Here is a 17,336-nt window from a genome sequence, read left to right as displayed (position 1 = left end):
AAGACTTGCAAATTTCTGTAGATGTACGGTGGAGAGCATTCTGACTGGTTGCATCACCACCTGGTACGGAGGCTCCAATATGCAGGATTGAAAGAGGCTGCAGGATTGTAGATTCAGTCAGCTTCATCACAGGCACAACCCTCCCCACCATCCAGGACAGCTTTGAGAAATTGGCATCCAACACTAAGGACCCTCACCATCCAGGACATGCCCTCTTCTCATTACTACCATCGGGGGTGGTGGGGCGGTTTACAGGAGCCTGAAGTCCTAAACTCAGCAATTTAGGAACAGCTTCTTCCCGTCTGCCATCACATTTCTGAATAGTCCATGAATGCTACCTTGTTATTTTTTTTGCACTATTTTGTAATTTATAGTAATTTTATATCTTTGCATTGTACTACTGCCGCAAAACAACAAATTTCACAACATACAAGTCAGTGATAATAAATCTGATTCTGATTTTCTCTGATGATGTACCGCTCACTTCAATGGATACAGTCAATACATACTTCTGTTTGAATTTGAAGCTTGTTGAACAAATCAGTTCCAAGATGTACAAACCAAAATTATACACTCTTGGTGAATCTAAATAATGAGCAGTTCCATTTACAATGCTATGGTTTGATATTTGATGAATTTACATCAGTATATACAAGAGTATAGATGACCTCATTACTAATCTTACTGCTATTGTGATTTGTACATAATCAAACTCCTCTAAGTAACTTCTCACATTAATGTAATCTCTCCTCTATTGGCACTAATTGCATCTCTGAAGTTTCAAAACCACTTCAATTCCACTGCCAAAAACTGTAATCACTAATCAGTTCAGCCCTTTTTCTGACACCATTTTCTTCCAAAACTTTTGCTTTTTAGGAAATTTTAGCAGCCAAAAACATACTTCCTTCTCTCTGAGGATCTCTGTTGAACTTCTACAAGCACTTTGAAAGGCTAAATATAAACTGCCCACTCAAAACCAACATACTCTTGCAACAATAAAAAAAACCTGTGATTCACCCTGGGAAATCCATTGATACTCACCCAAAAACACAAGTTTAAACATGTTTTGCCATCTCAGTAACGATTCCCATGTTGTTTCATATTACATCTTTAGAAGACAAGGCTGTAGTTAAGACACAGGTGAGGAATGCAAATTTGGAAAAAGGAAAAATTCTTCTGGAATACACAAGGAATCCAAAGGATTTGTTACATATCTAGAGCCTTAAATTTCGTATACATTCCCAAAAAATATTTCTGTCTTCTGAACCACAAGGATTCGATTCAGCTTCAGAAATAAGTGAAGATATCGGTTCTGTATTGCTCAAACCCAAATCAGATAGCAACTTTCAATGATAGTACATGTGCAGTTAAATATGAAGATATGGCAGCTGCAGTAAATGCAAATCACTTGCAAGGGTGAAGGGTCAAATGAAGGTCTTTGACCTGAAACATCAACTCTAATTCTCTTTCCACTGATGCTATCTGACCGACTGAGCGTTTCCAGCATTTTCCGTTATTTTGTGCGTACATTCCAAACCAAGCTAACCTGCTCTTCCAAAATCTACTGGGGAAAATCACATCTCACTGAGAGAAAGAGCTTTGACAAACATAACCACATGACATTTCTGTCAATAAAACATGTGCACACCAAACACACCAGAGAAAAAAAAAATCAGGACTTTTTCTTTCTATTCCATACACTTATAATGCTGAGGAATGGATCAGTTGTGCCTGATTATCTATTATGGAATGAAAATTAATTTTAGTGAGGGACTCCTAATGTGTCAGATTTTAATTAACGAAAATTAAAGTTCCCAATTCTGACAAAGGATCCTGTATCTGAAATGTTACCCGTTTCTCTTTCCGTATTTTGTTCCGTATATTTCCGTATAAAACCCGTATTTTGTTTCAGATTTTATTATTGTTGTAGTATTGGAAAATATTATTTTTGTTCTAGTTCTTCTACCTCTTAATTCTCCCTCTCTACTTATAATATTTCTTTCTCACTCTTCATTTAATTTTCTTTTACTGAGTGGATGACTTCAACATTGTGATACTTGGTGGTTCAGACTCCGAGCTGCTCATTAATGGTCTATAATCTGCTGGTGAATGCAAACTGCTCTGAGCACTGCATTGCCCAGTCATAAACAGTCGTCGAGCCACAGAAGCTCAGACACAAGCCCTTCAGCCCACCGTGTCCATGCCAACCATCAACCACCCATTGACACCAATCCGACATTAATCCTATTTTTTGTTATCCCCCTACATTCTACTACTCACTACAAACTACAGACAATTTACAGTGGCCACTTAATTTACCAAACCACACATCTTTGGAAACCAAAGCACGGGAGGAAATCTATGCAGTCACATGGAGAACATGCAAGTTCCACAAAGACAGCACCCAAGGTCAGAATTGAACCTGGGTCTCTTGTGCTGAGGCACCAGCTTTACTAACTGTGCTGCTGAGCTGCCCAACATAGAAGTCCCGAACACGTGGAACAGTGCTGGCCATAGTATACGTCATACATTACAGCAGTCAAACTTGTTGGCGTACCCCAGCATAAATCAGAGAGGTGGGGGTTAAAAAGATTTTGCTCTCAGATCCAGAGCTATTCCAGATCCAACACAGGATCCACAACCCCATTCAACCTTAAGGGAAAGAAAGGGGAAGGCATGTCCCTTTATTAAACAAAAGGAAATTATTTTTTTAATAATATATTTATATATTTCCAAGAGTTTATAATTGCTTTTAGATTTTTTTTTTTAAATGTTCTGATTTTATTTACTTTGTTTTTAAGTTTCCAAAAGCCTTGTGGTTTTGACAGCTGGCAAAGCTGGGGGCAGGGCTCAACCAGCTGTTAAAGCTTTCAGGACATTTCTCAGGCAGGGTTTCTTTGATGCACTGTTTGAGGGTCTGCACAATTCTGGTCTAGTTGCCCAAAGTCTGTGATGATTTGGGTCAGGAGAGTAGATCTACTGCAATAAGACCAGGTATAATGAGGCACGAGAAGAAAGTTCGGGTCTATTGAAGATTTTTCTGTAAGATTAGTAAAAATTTTAAGAAGTTGCTTGTTCTGCTCAAAACTAGTCTGAAATCCCTTGGAGAGGATGCCATGATATTTTGACTCCCTAATTTACAGAAAGCTGCTGTGTAAGATCCCACAGACCAGCTGGGGGTAAGTGTAAATCTAATTAATGAGAACTGAGAGAAAAATCTGATTAATGGTCTTGAATGTTCCAATGCAAATCCCAAAGGATAGTAAAGAGTCTTTAAAACCTTCCAATAGAAGAAAAAAATGTCTATACAAAAAAAACGTGTAGAATTAAGAGACAGATGCTCATAATCATTGGCATGTGTATACATACACAGACACTGATAATAAATTGATATAATGGGGGAAAAAATGACTTCTGTGTCTTTCAAAATTTAAGAGCTTTTTTTTTATAACCTATTTTGGTAAAATCCCTGTGAATGTTATCCTTCTTCCCGAGGTCAGATATTACAAGCTTTTTTCTTGTAATTTTAAGCCTTCAGTTACAATGCTCTATTCTGCATTCTCATTTGTGACAAACATTATTTATTTCTGCTGACGATTTTCTCATCCATGGTTGCGTTCTTCATTTGAGATGGATATTTCACACAGACCAGACACCAGGAAAATAATCCAATATTCCAAAAATTGTAGATGCATACATAGACTCGTTTTCATCCCAGTTCTGCCCAAACCAAGGGAGGGATATAAAAAGGGTGTATAACATTATGAGAAGCCTAGATGAGGTGAATTGCAAGAACTTATTTCTCCAAACAGATGTAGTAACTCATCTCCTGACACCCCAAGGCCTTTCCACCATTTACAGGGCATTAGTCACAAATGTGATGGAATATCCTTCACATGCTTGGAAATGACATGAAAAAACAGGCAGTGGTGTCGATACTGAGGGTGTTGATGGTTTCCGTCTTTGCTTTCAGAACAATATAGAGTTAGTAAGATTGAATATAATCCTGAAAAAAAAAATGTGAGGTGATACATTTTGGGAGGACTAAAAGGCTGCGATATACGCAATAAATGGCAAGATCCAAGGAATTACGAAGGAGCAGGAAGGACCTTGGTGTAGATGTCCAAGGATCCCAGAGTGTAGCAGCACAGGTAGAAAAGATGGTTAAGGAGGCATACATATATTCTATGCCCTGCCTAATGAAGGCAATGCAGGGAGGTCATTGTACAACTACGTTAATCGTTAGCTAGATTGTAGCTGGAGTAGTGACCAGAAGGGCACACTGTACTTTATAGGAAAGACATGAAAGGACTAGAGAAGGTGCAGAGGAAATTCAGCAAGATATTGCCTGGGATAGTGTTTCAACCATGAGGGGAGACAGGATAAGACAGGCTTGCTTTTCTTAGAGCAGATAAGGCAGAGGGAGGACCGGACCGGACTGAAGTATACAAAACAATGAAGGGGATAGACTGGGTAGACAGTGAGAGACTTTCCCCCTTTGCAGACATGTCTAGAACCAGAGGGTATGGGTTCACGTATAGTGATGGGAGATTTAGAGGGGATTTGAAGAAGAATTTTTTCCAACCACAGGGTGGTTAAAACCCAGACACATTGCCTCACAGGGGAGATGGAGCTGGTACTCTCAAATTTATAAAGTATTTAAATGAGGACTTGAAATGCCATGGCATAGAAGGCTGTGGGCCAAGTATTGAAAAATGGGATTAGAATAGATAGGTTTTGATGGTTGGTACAAATTCATTGGGGATTGTGTATGACTATGGCTATCCAAGTGCAGTGCCAGCAACTCAAAAATATCCATGGCAGTGCAGGCTGCATGATTAACACATCTACCACCTTGCATTCCCTTGAACACCAACACAGTAGTTTGACAGTGAACCATCTACAAACTGCACAGCAGTTCTAACAATACCTCCCAAACCCCTGACCTGCCCTTTGTAGTACAAGGGCAACAGGTCAAAAGGAACGCCACCACCTGTAGGTTCCCTCCAAGTTACCATCTCAGCTGGGAAATACATTGCCATTCCTTCTTGTCACTGGGTTGAAATTCTGGAACACCTTCCCCAAGGGAACTGATGGAGCCCCTTCACCAGAAGGATGGCAGAGTTTCAAAAAGGCAGCTCATTGCCACCATCTTCTCAAAGGCAATTAGGAATAAATGTTCAACTTGCCAGCAATACCCATGTCCCAAAAAGTAATAAACAAAAGGTCAAACATTAGCAGAGAGAAATTTAGGGTAACAGAATGAATAGAGAGGAGATGCAATATATTTTTCTACCCAGACTGGCAATAGTTGGGAACTCACTGCTGGACGTAGGTGGTGGAGGCACACAACCCTTACCATATGGAGACTACATGAAGTGGTGTAGCCTACAAGGATGTGTACTAGAGCAGGATGGTGGCACCAGTCCAAGTAGGGCCAACTGTGCTCTAAATAGTGGTCACTTTATGAAGCCATCCATTGGACCAGAGGGTGCCCACCCCAAGCTTCACCTCATACCTGCGGCCTTACGAGACCCATTAGGCTGGTGGGCCGGCTACCGAGGCCATCCCAAAAAGCAGAGCAGGTCGAGCAGCAACTGGACCTCAGGTAGCAGATCATAACACCCCATCTCAGAATCTCATGATGGTCTTTTGACAGCCTGTTTGTTTTAAACTGATTTTAAACATTAAACAAAAACAATGCATTCACCTATAAACACCTTGCGGTACTAGAGATTAATTAAAAACACAACTATAAAGTAAAATAAACAAAAATAGACAAACCACTTACCTCTCCTTACTAATATCAGTGGTTGCATTATGCCTCATACACCAGCCCCGCCATAAAGCTGAGGGGCCAGCTATGAAGTCCATCGAGCCTCTCCGTTCAGTACATTTGTGCTCCCACTTTGGACTCCATACTGACCTCAGAGATGGATCAGGAGACCAGATGACCTACAGTTCAATCTTGACATCCATGACACTGGCACAGAATTCGGAGACAAGTCAACTTCCAAAGAGAATGTCACTGTTGGCCCTCTCGACAACAGTTGGCAGAAGGCAAGCATGATTGGGCCATTGTTTATTACGCAAATGCAGAAATTCCACACGATTACAACTCTCAAAGCAAGTTCAAAGCAGAGAAAACTATAAAATAGCCTCATGGGTTAAGACAGAAGACCAAGATCCAGCTTTGGCTCCTCTCAAAGACTATCTAAATATTCTGAGTCGGAGTAGCAAACCACCTGTGACCTACACACCAGCAAGTCATCAAGGCATTACCACATGACCCTTAGGTGCAAAGGCTCAGCTCAATCTGCTCTCCACTTCTGGCCCAGATAAATGCAGGCAGGCAGAGACCAAGGGAAATGGGTCAGATCCTGCTAGATTAATTCTGCTCAGTTTCCTCACTCCAGATGCTGCTTGCCCTGTTGAGTATTTCCTTTATTGATTTTTGTTCTCTTTGACGACTCATTCATTAACATAACGCATTGTATCCCTCCCCAAAATGAATTACCAACATCCTCACCATTTATCAAAAATAAGACAGGGCAAGTCCATCCAAGAGACTTAAAACATGTACAGGAAATCCCCGGGTTACAAACGAGTTCCGTTTTTGAGACTGTTCGTAACCCAATTTTGTCTGTAACTCGGAACAGTGTCCGCGCATGCGCACTTGGCCTGGGGATCGCTGCCGTGCATGGCCCCAGCCGCACATACACACTTGGCTCGGGGTTGGGCCAAAGAAGGTGTACCGCCGCCGTGGTAGGATCGGTGGCCGGGCCCGCTTACGAACCGAAGGTCATTAATACCATGAAGGTCAGTTCGTATGTACGGGCATTCATAAGTCGGGGACTTCCTGTATTGCAATCAAGAAACCAAACAAAAAACAAAAATCACACTGCACTACAGCTCCAGACAATTTAATCCTCAGATGTGAACCACAGATCCAAGACATCAAAACACTGGAGGAAAAAAAAGACCAGTTTGCACAGCACCAAGTAAATGCAGTTTTAAGTTACAACTATTGTATGTGCTGATATTTAATATTGCATTTTCAAAGTACTGATTCTTCAAACAATTGAATAGAAACTATAGCTACACAAGTATCTAATGTCACGTTTCTCTTGCATGGTTATCTTTCTCAGGTTGCTACTGAAATTTGTGAAGGAATCAAAGTAGAACCACTTTCGTGGCCTGGAATTTTGGTGACTATCACAGTGACGTTAACATCATAACAGATGCAATATAAAAATTCCCCTGATGCTATTACATCTGCCTCAGGCATGCACATTTTAAACAAGCCAAACAGTTGGAAGGAAATTGAAAACTATATTACAACTGAAGATTCATCTGAGTGCCACTTCAATAAATAGCTAATCATTAACATTACCAAAAGAATAGCTAAAGTTTATAGTTTTAAATGATGCATATGAAGTCCAATACACATTAATTTTAATGAGTTCCTGCTGTTCCTTAGAATTTACAAGCAACAAGCCATCAACAAACTTTTTCTCAAAGAAAGTCAAGATAAACCATATATATCAAACATTACAGATCTAGTGAGCGCTACTGCACTTCCATGGAATTGAGGACATCCTTCATATTTGAAGTGGCAATACCTTTACACTTAAAATAGTCAGGTAAATTGAGAAGTGGTTGTTTCAAGGAAAAATATGTTGAAAAATATAAACAACTAAAATTTCCTTAAGATATTCTTGTGATCAGAAAAATAGCAACTGAGATCAACAATGGGAAAAAGCTGAATCCATGTAAATATTATCATTCACCCAGATGCTGCATTGATCACATCATGTGTGTTTAATTAGATCCATCGTTCCATTGAAACTTTCCTAATAATGTTAATATCTCCTATACAGAGCAGCTACAGATGTTGACCATGATTCTACTGCAGCCTAATCATTACCCAAATGCAAGAATATTAAAAGATTTTGTTTCTTTCTGTCACTTCCACACTCTAACTATGCAGCTGAGTGAAGCTGGGACAGAAGCAGAGTTGTGAGGCATTGCTGAGGGAGGTCCCACCTCACTGCCAGGTCTCCAATAACAACTGCTCACATCTCATCTTCCACTCCTTACAATGCAGGAGGCCATTGGCCCATCAGGTCTATGTCAGCTCTCAGAGTAATCCCATTCGCCACTTACTTCCCTGTAACCCATTCCATTTCATATGCCCATTAACTCCTTGCTTATTCTCCTGCCACCCACCTACACTAGGGGCAATTAACCTAACTACCAGCACTTCTTTGGGATATGCTAGGAAACCGGAGCACCCAGAGGAAACCCACACAGGGAGAACAAGGAAAATCCATACTGACAGCACCAAAGATCGGGACTGAACCTGGGTTGCTAGAGCTGTGAGACAGCATCACTACCTGCTGTGCCACTCACGTGTGGGTCTCAGAGACAGCCTACAATTGTTATGTCGTACTTCATCAAACATCTCCATCTTGGGACAATATGCGGGAGCCTTCCACTTACAAAAAAAATCCTAACTAATAACACAAGTTCACAATTATTTAAAAAGCATCAAATGCTAAAAGAAAAGATTCCATCTGCTGTTTGGACCATTAAATTGTGGCAAATATTCACAGGATATTTGATATCGCAGTTAACAGCACCATAGATCAGTAAATAAGGTGAAACTCCCATCCCTAGAATAGAGAGCTTTCCAATTCTGATACCCTCTCTGGTTGCTGCATGGTCTATTCTGCAGCAGGAGGGTTAAAACTGCTGTGATACCTCTCAGAGACAGGATCTTTCTAGTTACTGGAAACCCCTGGCACTTAGAATACATCCATCTCAGTCTCTGGTACCGGAGAGAACCATACAAGGAATCCATTTTAAAAGGATCACATTGCTACATTGTAATATTTTCAGAGATGAAGTTGCATATACATACTTTGGTTCTTATGCAGATTAAATGACGAATAGGAAGAGCAAATCAAGACAAAAGCAACAAAGAAATTACACACGACTTAGATAGACTAGATAATGCCAAACCAGCAATTCAGCCTAGCTGAAATTTAGTGGTATTCACGTCTCACATACTTTTCCCCCACCTTTTCTTCATCCAACCCCACCAGTTCATCTTGAGCGGCATTCCCCCTTTTGCATCTTAATTCTCATTTAAGGGTCTGATTTTCTATATGCCTCAGCTACTCATAGTGGAGAGGTCCTTTCTATAACCACTCTCACAGTATGCATTAATTTGATTGATTGGTTTTGCAGTATTTATTAGTTTGGAAGTTAGGTAAAGTAAATTCTGGGATTCATTCCCTTCAGCTTTCTGCTGCTTATGCACTCTTCAATTAGAACTTGCAATTTTTTTTTAAGTGTGCACGTTAAAGGTAATTTGAGAACACAGCATTTCTAGTTGAGTGTTCAGAGGGGCCAAGTGTTAGAGGATCAGTACAACAACTTTGCCTGTCTCCAGCTCATAATCACTGGCGGCCCTGGATTCCTACCTAGAACTCTTTTAACAAAGAAAGGCAACAACTACACTGCAACTTCAGCAAGACAAGTGGAGTTTTGCATTAATTCATTAAACACACAGTTCTGATTTATCTCAGTTCACAGTGCAAACTAATCTTGAACAAGTACTACAACGTTATTTAGAAAGCTGAATGTATTCTTAATGGTATTATACTGTACAACTACAAATAAGGCAAAGTCACGGCTTTGAACGGTACAGTGATGCACCAGATGGAGCTGCTGCCTCAAGGCTCCAACCAGCTGAGTTCAGTCCTGATCTCTGGTGCTCCTTGTGTGGAGTTTGCACCTTCTCCCTATGACTGAATGGGTTTCCTCCACCCAGAAAGATGTGCAGTTCAGTAGGTTATTTGGCCAAATCAAAGTTGCTGTCTTTGTGTGTTTTCTGGGGAGAACAAAATGAGATTAGTGCAGGAAAAACGTTTGATAGTGCAGACTCAGTGGACTGAAGGGCCTGTTTCCATGCTATATGACTATGACTTAAACTGCTGGGCTGCCTATACATTTTGTCAATAAAGAGTCGATGACATAGTTCTTCCCCTCAGTAAACCATTATGTCAGTCTTAGCACAACGGTAGCTTTCCATCTCTAAAAAAAATCAGGAAGTTCTGGGTTCAAGATTCTTTCCATAGATCATCAAATTACTTAGGCTATTACTACAGCGTCACACAGAAGAGCAGTACTAAACAGACTGTCCTTTCAATGCTCATTAAATCCCTACATTGCAAGTAACTGTACTTCAAAAAGTTGCTCATTAGCTGAGAAGTTTCCTTTTGACCTTAGTCTGCCCCAAAGCACTACATAACTACTGGACCCCATCAATACCCACATACCCATGAGTGGAGCCCTGCATATTCTTTAATTGCACAGGTGCAATGTTCCACTACATTCGAGTTATAAAACAGTGTGCAGTCAGTTTTATAACATGCTGCTGCCACCTCCCACCACTCAATGCAAAGTGCAGGTGCTAAAAGAGGGTGTGCAGCATCAGATCAAAGTAGCACAAAATCTTAAAATTACAACAAACACGGGTTGATCAAAATGAGAGATGTAATGCCATAAAAACATTTTAAAATGATTAATTACCTTGCATCAGATTTACAGCTGAATTTACATGTTAGACATCCCAAGCAAACTAATATTGAGTTAGGAATATTAAATTACAAGCAGATTAACAGTACTGAAGAAAATAATGGCAGTGAAGAAGCCCAAATCTCCAAAAGCAGGTGGTATCCATCCCAGGATAGTAAAGAATCCAATTAAAGCAAAATTAAAACTAGAATTAAAAATTAAATGAAGATTAAAAGGTAAGCCATTTGCAAAGTTTACTAGATTTGGCAACTGTTCCATAATGAGGAAACAGTCCTAATATTCTGTTATTTAAGAAAGGTGAAAGAGGGACAGAAATTAGGGAATTATAAACCAATTAGACTAACATCTGCTATCAGGAAATGACCAGGGTCTATAATTAGGCAGAGGGTAACTGAACACCTTGAGAAACTAACCACCTGATCAGAACAAGCCAGCATGGATTTGTGAAGGTTATGCCATGCTAGTACACCTGATTAATTCACACACACACAAAAAAAATCAGTGACTAAACTAATAGCCAGGGATATGGCTGGATATTATTTATAAAGACTCCTAAAGGCATTTCATTAAGTCTCTCATAAGTGTAGAAACAAAGCTGAAGCTCATGAAATTGAAGGCAAATTCACTGAGCTGGGTCACACCGAAGGCCACCCAGTGGTTTTATAGAGAACCATGGTACATGCTGAACGTCAGAAGTACACACATCTGACCTTCCACTCCACCCTTGGACTTACCATTCAGTCCAGGGACACCATCTAATATCCTGAACTGAGGGCCCAGATGCACTTCATATCCACTCCCTCAGTTTTACACCACCTAAAGCTGCCTTGTCCAGCAGAGCCACATTCAATTAAGAGGGCTCACTGACCTTCATTAAATAGATAAGTGATTTTTTTTAAACTTCATTTTACATTGATTTAATGTTTTTTCAAGCAGTTATAATTTAACTTTATGAATGTCACTTGAAACTATTTCCAATCATTTCCAAGTGACTGATCAGAGACATTTGTGAAGAACCTTTGACAGTATGAGCTGTCAGACAACAGAGTGGTCCTAAGGAGGGATTTTCCTTTCCACTGTCCGTGGTCTAGTTGCCGCCTCTCTGAACGCATAGCTGCAGAAAGTTACTGTGGGCACAAGTCCAACATGGGGTGGGACGGTGCAGGGGAGAACAATCACAAGGCCTAGGCCATCTTGAGCAACATATGATCCATTAAATCAAATTCACCTGCTTAGGAAATTGTCCATGTGGCAGGAGAAGGAAAGTGATGATAACAGTGGATAACCCTGAAAGGCAGAATAGGCCCAGTAAGTGCCCCAGAAGGATTTGTGTTGGATCCTCAATTATTCATTTTATTAATTACATTTAACATGAATACATCTCCAAGTTTGCCAGTGAGAGAAAGGTGGGCAACATTGCAAGCAGTGCAATAAACCACAAGATTACAAAAAGATATTAAGTGAATGAAATCCAGCAGGCATAGATTCAACCAATGTAAAAATAAGGGCTAGAAGTTATGTTTCAGCTATGCAAAACCCTGCCTAGAGCTGGCGAGCAGCAAACAATCTTGAGCACCACACCTTAATGAAGGTACATGAACCCATGAGTTACTGCAGCATAGGTGTGCCTAAATAATACCAGATGTTAAGTTACAAAGAAACTATACAAACTGTGTTGTATTCCCTGCAATGTAGGTTAAGGGAAGACTTGAACAATGTTTTTATGACATTAAAGGGAAATTGGTTGGATAACTGGAGAGCAAACACTTCCGGCTGGGGAAACTAGGACTAAGGTCCAGCCTTTACAGAACTGAAGGTGGGAAATATTTCCACCTGTAAAGTTTGAAACTCCATTCTGCAAAATGTCAACTAATGAAAGGTCAATTGTCCATTTCAAGTCTGAAATTGGTAGGTCTTTTTTTAAAATCAAATTTATTAAGGATATGAAGCAAAGCTAGTTAATTGGAATTTAGTCAAAAGATTAGCCAGGGACTGAGTAAACGACAGTACCGACTCAAGGGACCAAATGGCCTACCCCAGTTCCTACAAGACATCAGAGAGTCACTATCAGACGTGCAATGCAGAGTAAACCCAACTAAGCGCCTTTAACTCTACACTTTCCAAAGACAATATTGGTATTGCTGATCCGAGGAGGTTTTGCAAGTCTGTCAATCATGTCCTAATTTATCTTAATCCTGGAAAAGATGTAACACATTTAAATGTCATTCCAGTCTTACGCTTGTCCTCACTTCGAAAAACCACGAACTACACTTGTTTGCTTATGTTTCTTTTTTTTAAACAAAGTTGCTTAAATATTAAAGGCAACAACAGCTGACCGTCCGACCAACTGTCCTGGCACTATTACACCAAAACTGACAGACTCCTGCATGTTTTGAATCACTGAGTGTTTACTACAAATAAATCAGCAGCTTAGAATTTGTTCCAGTGATAAATAATACATTAATCGCACCCAAAAAGTAATTACAATTGCATGCATCGTTTTTTACAACAGAGCAGTGCTAAGAAGTCTTACCTGTACCGCAGGAAGCACACACGTTATAAGCGCACATACACGTATCTGCTCAAATATCCTCATGTCGACAACTCCGGGATCCAATTAATCTGTAATTAAACATAACCACATGTCAGCAAACACACGCGCGCTCGTCTCACTCACAAATTGCACCTCGGACAAGGTGTGACCAGCCAAATTTTTTTGCCATACATGGAGTTTGCCGACCACACAGATGATTAAATTGGCGAAAAAAATACATATGCTGTCAAAACCTGGTAGAACAATCAAGAGCGCTCCCTCTCGCTTTCATAAGGTGTTCGTTTATAACACTCCACCAATAAAGCAATCAAAGATAGATTGTAAACTACTCGCAAAGTATCAAAACGCTGAACCAACCTTCTGATGCATTGTAAACAGCTCGATTAATTTAACACTTAAACTTCCCTAATACACAAAATCTGCACAGGATTAAAGGCAATCAGCTCCAGCGATAAATCTTAGGTCAACCGGCTACTGAGAGAGCGTCAATATATTCTGGATATCCGCTTCCAAACCTGGCAAAATATAGGACCCGTTAAAAATCTTACCCTTCAATGTAATTCGAACTTGTCCCCACCAATGTATTAACTTTGGGAACTTCGCATAGAATAGACTACAAGTTGGCAGCCGCATCCGAATTATCTAACGTACAGTGCAAAGTAATTCTCCCACAGTGTCACTTCCACATTCTGCCTAACCCAGGGGACGCGGCGCTACACTGCATCGACCTCTCTGAACTGCAGGCTTGGCTGCGGGGTCCCGGGACGAGTCCTCAACCCCTGCGCTCACACCGTGCAGCAGTGGAGTGGATCCCGAGGTTGGGTGAGTGGGTGGGTGTTACTGTACAGACCCGTCCTCCTCTGCCTCTCGCCAGCTCCGATGTACAGCTCGACTCCAAACTTCTCTCCAAGAAGCCAAAGTATTCAGATCAGGAACAGCCAGCCAACAGCGCGACACATTCAGGAGCAAGGCAGTTAACTCTTCAAGCAGCGCGCTCTGGGGAGTGTGCGTTGAGCAACACGATAACTTTAGTTCCACGGTTATCGAAATTATTTTTTAGCCAACACGCGCCACTGTTTGCTTCCCAACATATTAATACCCAAGGGTCGATGTTGATCAATAAAACATCTTCTTCCAGGGAATGATCACTAGTTAGCTGAATCAATTACCGATATACCTCTTTCTAGGGCTGTGTTTTCCTACTACGCGTTCCTGGGATGCAAGAGCTGCCTGTCTCTGAGTTTATTACAAGGGTATTCACTCTGACATTTAAGTTCTGCGTGCTGTTCGACTTCAGAAGCTTCATCTTCCTTTCACTACCCAACAGGAGATGAACTCTGGCTAATTTTCCTCCCTTAACACGAGAACGTGAAATGTCACCATTTGGTGTCGTTTTTCTAAACATGGGCGAAGAACACAGGGGACACAAGAGAGACTGCCTAGAGTCAGAGAATAAAAGAGCAAGAAACAGGCCCTTCGGCCCAACTCATCCATGCTGACCAAGGTGCCCACCGAAGCTAGTTCCATATCCCTCTAAATCTTTCCTATCAGTTTACTTATTCAAATGTCTTTTAAATATTGTTATTATACCTGCCTCAACTACTTTCTCTGGCAGCTCGTTCCATCTACGCACCGCCCTACATGTGAGGAAGTTGCCCCTCAGGTTTCCCCTCTCACCTGCCAGTTTTAGACTCCCTTTCCCTGAGAAAAAAGTGTGCATTCACCCTATCTGTGCCCCTCATGATCTTATACACCTCTATAAGTTCACTCCTCAGTCTCCTACGTTCCAAGGAATAAAGACTTAGCCTGCCAACTTCTCCCTGTAACTCAGGATCTTGAGTCCTGGCAACATTCTTGTAAATCTTCTTTGCACTCTTTCCAGCTTAATGACGTCCTTCCTATAATAGGGTGACAAAACTGTACACAATACTCCAAGTTCAGTCTCACCAACACCTTGTACAACTGCAGATGCTGGAAGGCAGGTAACTCACACCCCCAAGTGACCCTTCCCCACTCCTACTGGTCTGCCAGGGTTCTCTCTCCTTTTGTTCACCATTCTTATTTCCATCTGCCCATCACCCACACACCCATCCACCTGGGTTTCTTTTCCCTTGTCCTACTCTTCCCATCCATTTCCCAACGTGGTTCAATCATCCCTCTCTTATTTCATTCCACAATTACTTTTCAACCTTCCTCTGCCCTCTCCCACTTGCCTCTCATCTCCCCTTAATCTGGTTCCAACCATCACCTACCAGGCGCCTGGTTCATCCCTTTATACTGGCTACCTTCCCTCTACAATCTCACTCCTGATGCAGGGGTCACAACGCAAAACATCAACTATCCCTTTGTCTCCACAGATGCTGCTCGGTCCGCCGAGTTTCCAAGAACACAGGCTGGGTCACTCCATGGTTCACCAATTACATGGAGTTTGGGTCTCCTGCTCTGAAGACTACATCAAGCAACGCTCACGTCACTGGGCTCCATCTCATGATCTGGAGGAGAGGGCATCTTGACGTAACAGGAAACACTCAGCGAGTCAGGCAGCACGTGTGGCAAGAGAAACAAAGTTAACATTTCAGGTTGGAGGCCCTTCATTAGAACAGGGAAAGAGAGAAAAAAGTTAGTTTTAAATTGCAGAAGGGGTAGCTTTACAACTAACTTGTTTCTCTTTCCCAATTCTGACCAAGGACCTGCAACGTTAACTCTGTTTCTCTTTCCACAGATGCTGCCTGACCAGCGAAGTGTTTTCTGCATTTTCTGTTTTTATTTCAGGTTTCTAGAGTCTGCATTATTTCTTTGATATTCAGGTTATGTTGATGGTCCACTAGGAATGAAGCAGAGGGACAGCAGGGCACCATTAGACCGTCTTGTCTGACAGGGGAGAGAACACAGACGCTAACGTAGCCTGGCACGTTTCCTGAAGCCTATACATGGAAACTGATTCTCGAATCAGTAGTGGCCATATCCTGAAATAAGTGGTGGTGTTTTTTTTTTAAAATGGTTATGTGCTGACTTCCACAACCATGATATGACCAAATTCTTGTTTTTAATTGCTATGAAGGAAGAAAGGTTTTGGTCAAATTTAAATCTTAACAATTTAAAGAAGTCACAATCAACATAGTTCTGTAACCCCTTCAAAGCTCCGGGCTCCTTCTGAACAATATTATACTTTTTGGTAATTGGTTAGGCACTCAATTCCAAGTGCACATGGCTCAAAGCTGTCCCCAATTCAGTAACAAATGGGCAAACTCACTTGTGAAGAATGAATGATGGTCCCTGTGGAGCAGGGAGTGCTCTGTCCAAAAGGAAACAAACATGAATAGGGTTGAGAAAACACTGCACCTAGCCATGCTTTACATGACCAGAAACACCTTAAAGTTAGCACAAAGCAATGCAAAAATTAGGTGTATACTGCTTTAAGAATTGTAACTTGTGACCAACTGCTCCATGCATCGCTACAAATCTTTCATTGCAGAGTGGTCTGGCTGTGTTGAAGTAAATTGCAGCAAGGATGCTGTCCCTCACTCAGCTATTTCTTTTGTTAAATAAAATATCCTGATTAACTATAATCACCGATTATTTTCCAGCATCTAAAAGAAAGGTTCTGAGACAGACACTGGGTACTCCACTTGATTAATCAGTCTATTCTCCAGCGATGTCTTTCTTCCCTTAATGAAAATCAGTAATCATTAATGGAATCCTGGCATAGGCAACTGGCTGTCCATTTCCTTAGCTAATCCTCTTGGCCTGAATACTTAAACCCTACTCCAAATCTGGCTGGAACTATGAATTAGATTACAGGCACCACACTTTTTTACCATCATGTTGTAATGCAAATTGTCAAACATTAAGGATAACACATGTTCTTTTTCTAAATTAACATCATCTCTAAACTTAATACAATAGCACTTACTAGAAAACACATTAGACATCTTCAACATTGATTTTAGTAATTTTAGCCCTTAATTATCATTCCAGTGTTCTTTGAGAGATAGCATGCTCAGACTGAGCAGTGGGCCATGTGGAAATTGAGAGAAAATAGCTGCAGTCCTCACACCAGGGCATAAATGTGTCTGAAGAGTCACAATGTTGGCCTGTCTATTCTTCTGGAGAGTGTGGTGATCAGTAGGGTTCGGTCATTACTTTTGTGTACAGCTCATTTACTGTTTTCACATCA

General features: G+C 41.0%; 1 protein-coding gene across 2 annotated transcripts in view; it reads right to left on the bottom strand.

The window, feature by feature from the left end:
• The window catches only part of adamtsl3 (ADAMTS-like 3), a 509,738-nt gene extending 495,696 nt beyond the window's left edge, over nucleotides 1–14,042 (bottom strand). The window contains exons 1-2 of one of the 2 annotated variants that reach the window (XM_052040649.1): nucleotides 14,010–14,042; nucleotides 13,139–13,227 (exon numbers count right to left, since the gene is read on the bottom strand). In XM_052040649.1, coding sequence (XP_051896609.1) covers nucleotides 13,139–13,201 — 63 coding nt within the window. In that variant the 5' untranslated portion in view covers nucleotides 13,202–13,227; nucleotides 14,010–14,042. Of the gene's footprint in view, nucleotides 1–13,138; nucleotides 13,228–13,707; nucleotides 13,902–14,009 lie in introns of those variants that run through there. The other variant, XM_052040648.1, reaches the window with a different exon arrangement.
• Nucleotides 14,043–17,336: the final 3,294 nt, after the last annotated feature.

The sequence above is a fragment of the Pristis pectinata genome, chromosome 28 (assembly GCF_009764475.1).
Source record: "Pristis pectinata isolate sPriPec2 chromosome 28, sPriPec2.1.pri, whole genome shotgun sequence".
NCBI classification, from domain to species: Eukaryota; Metazoa; Chordata; class Chondrichthyes; order Rhinopristiformes; family Pristidae; genus Pristis; species Pristis pectinata.
This window is presented reverse-complemented; position numbering and strand designations above follow the sequence as displayed.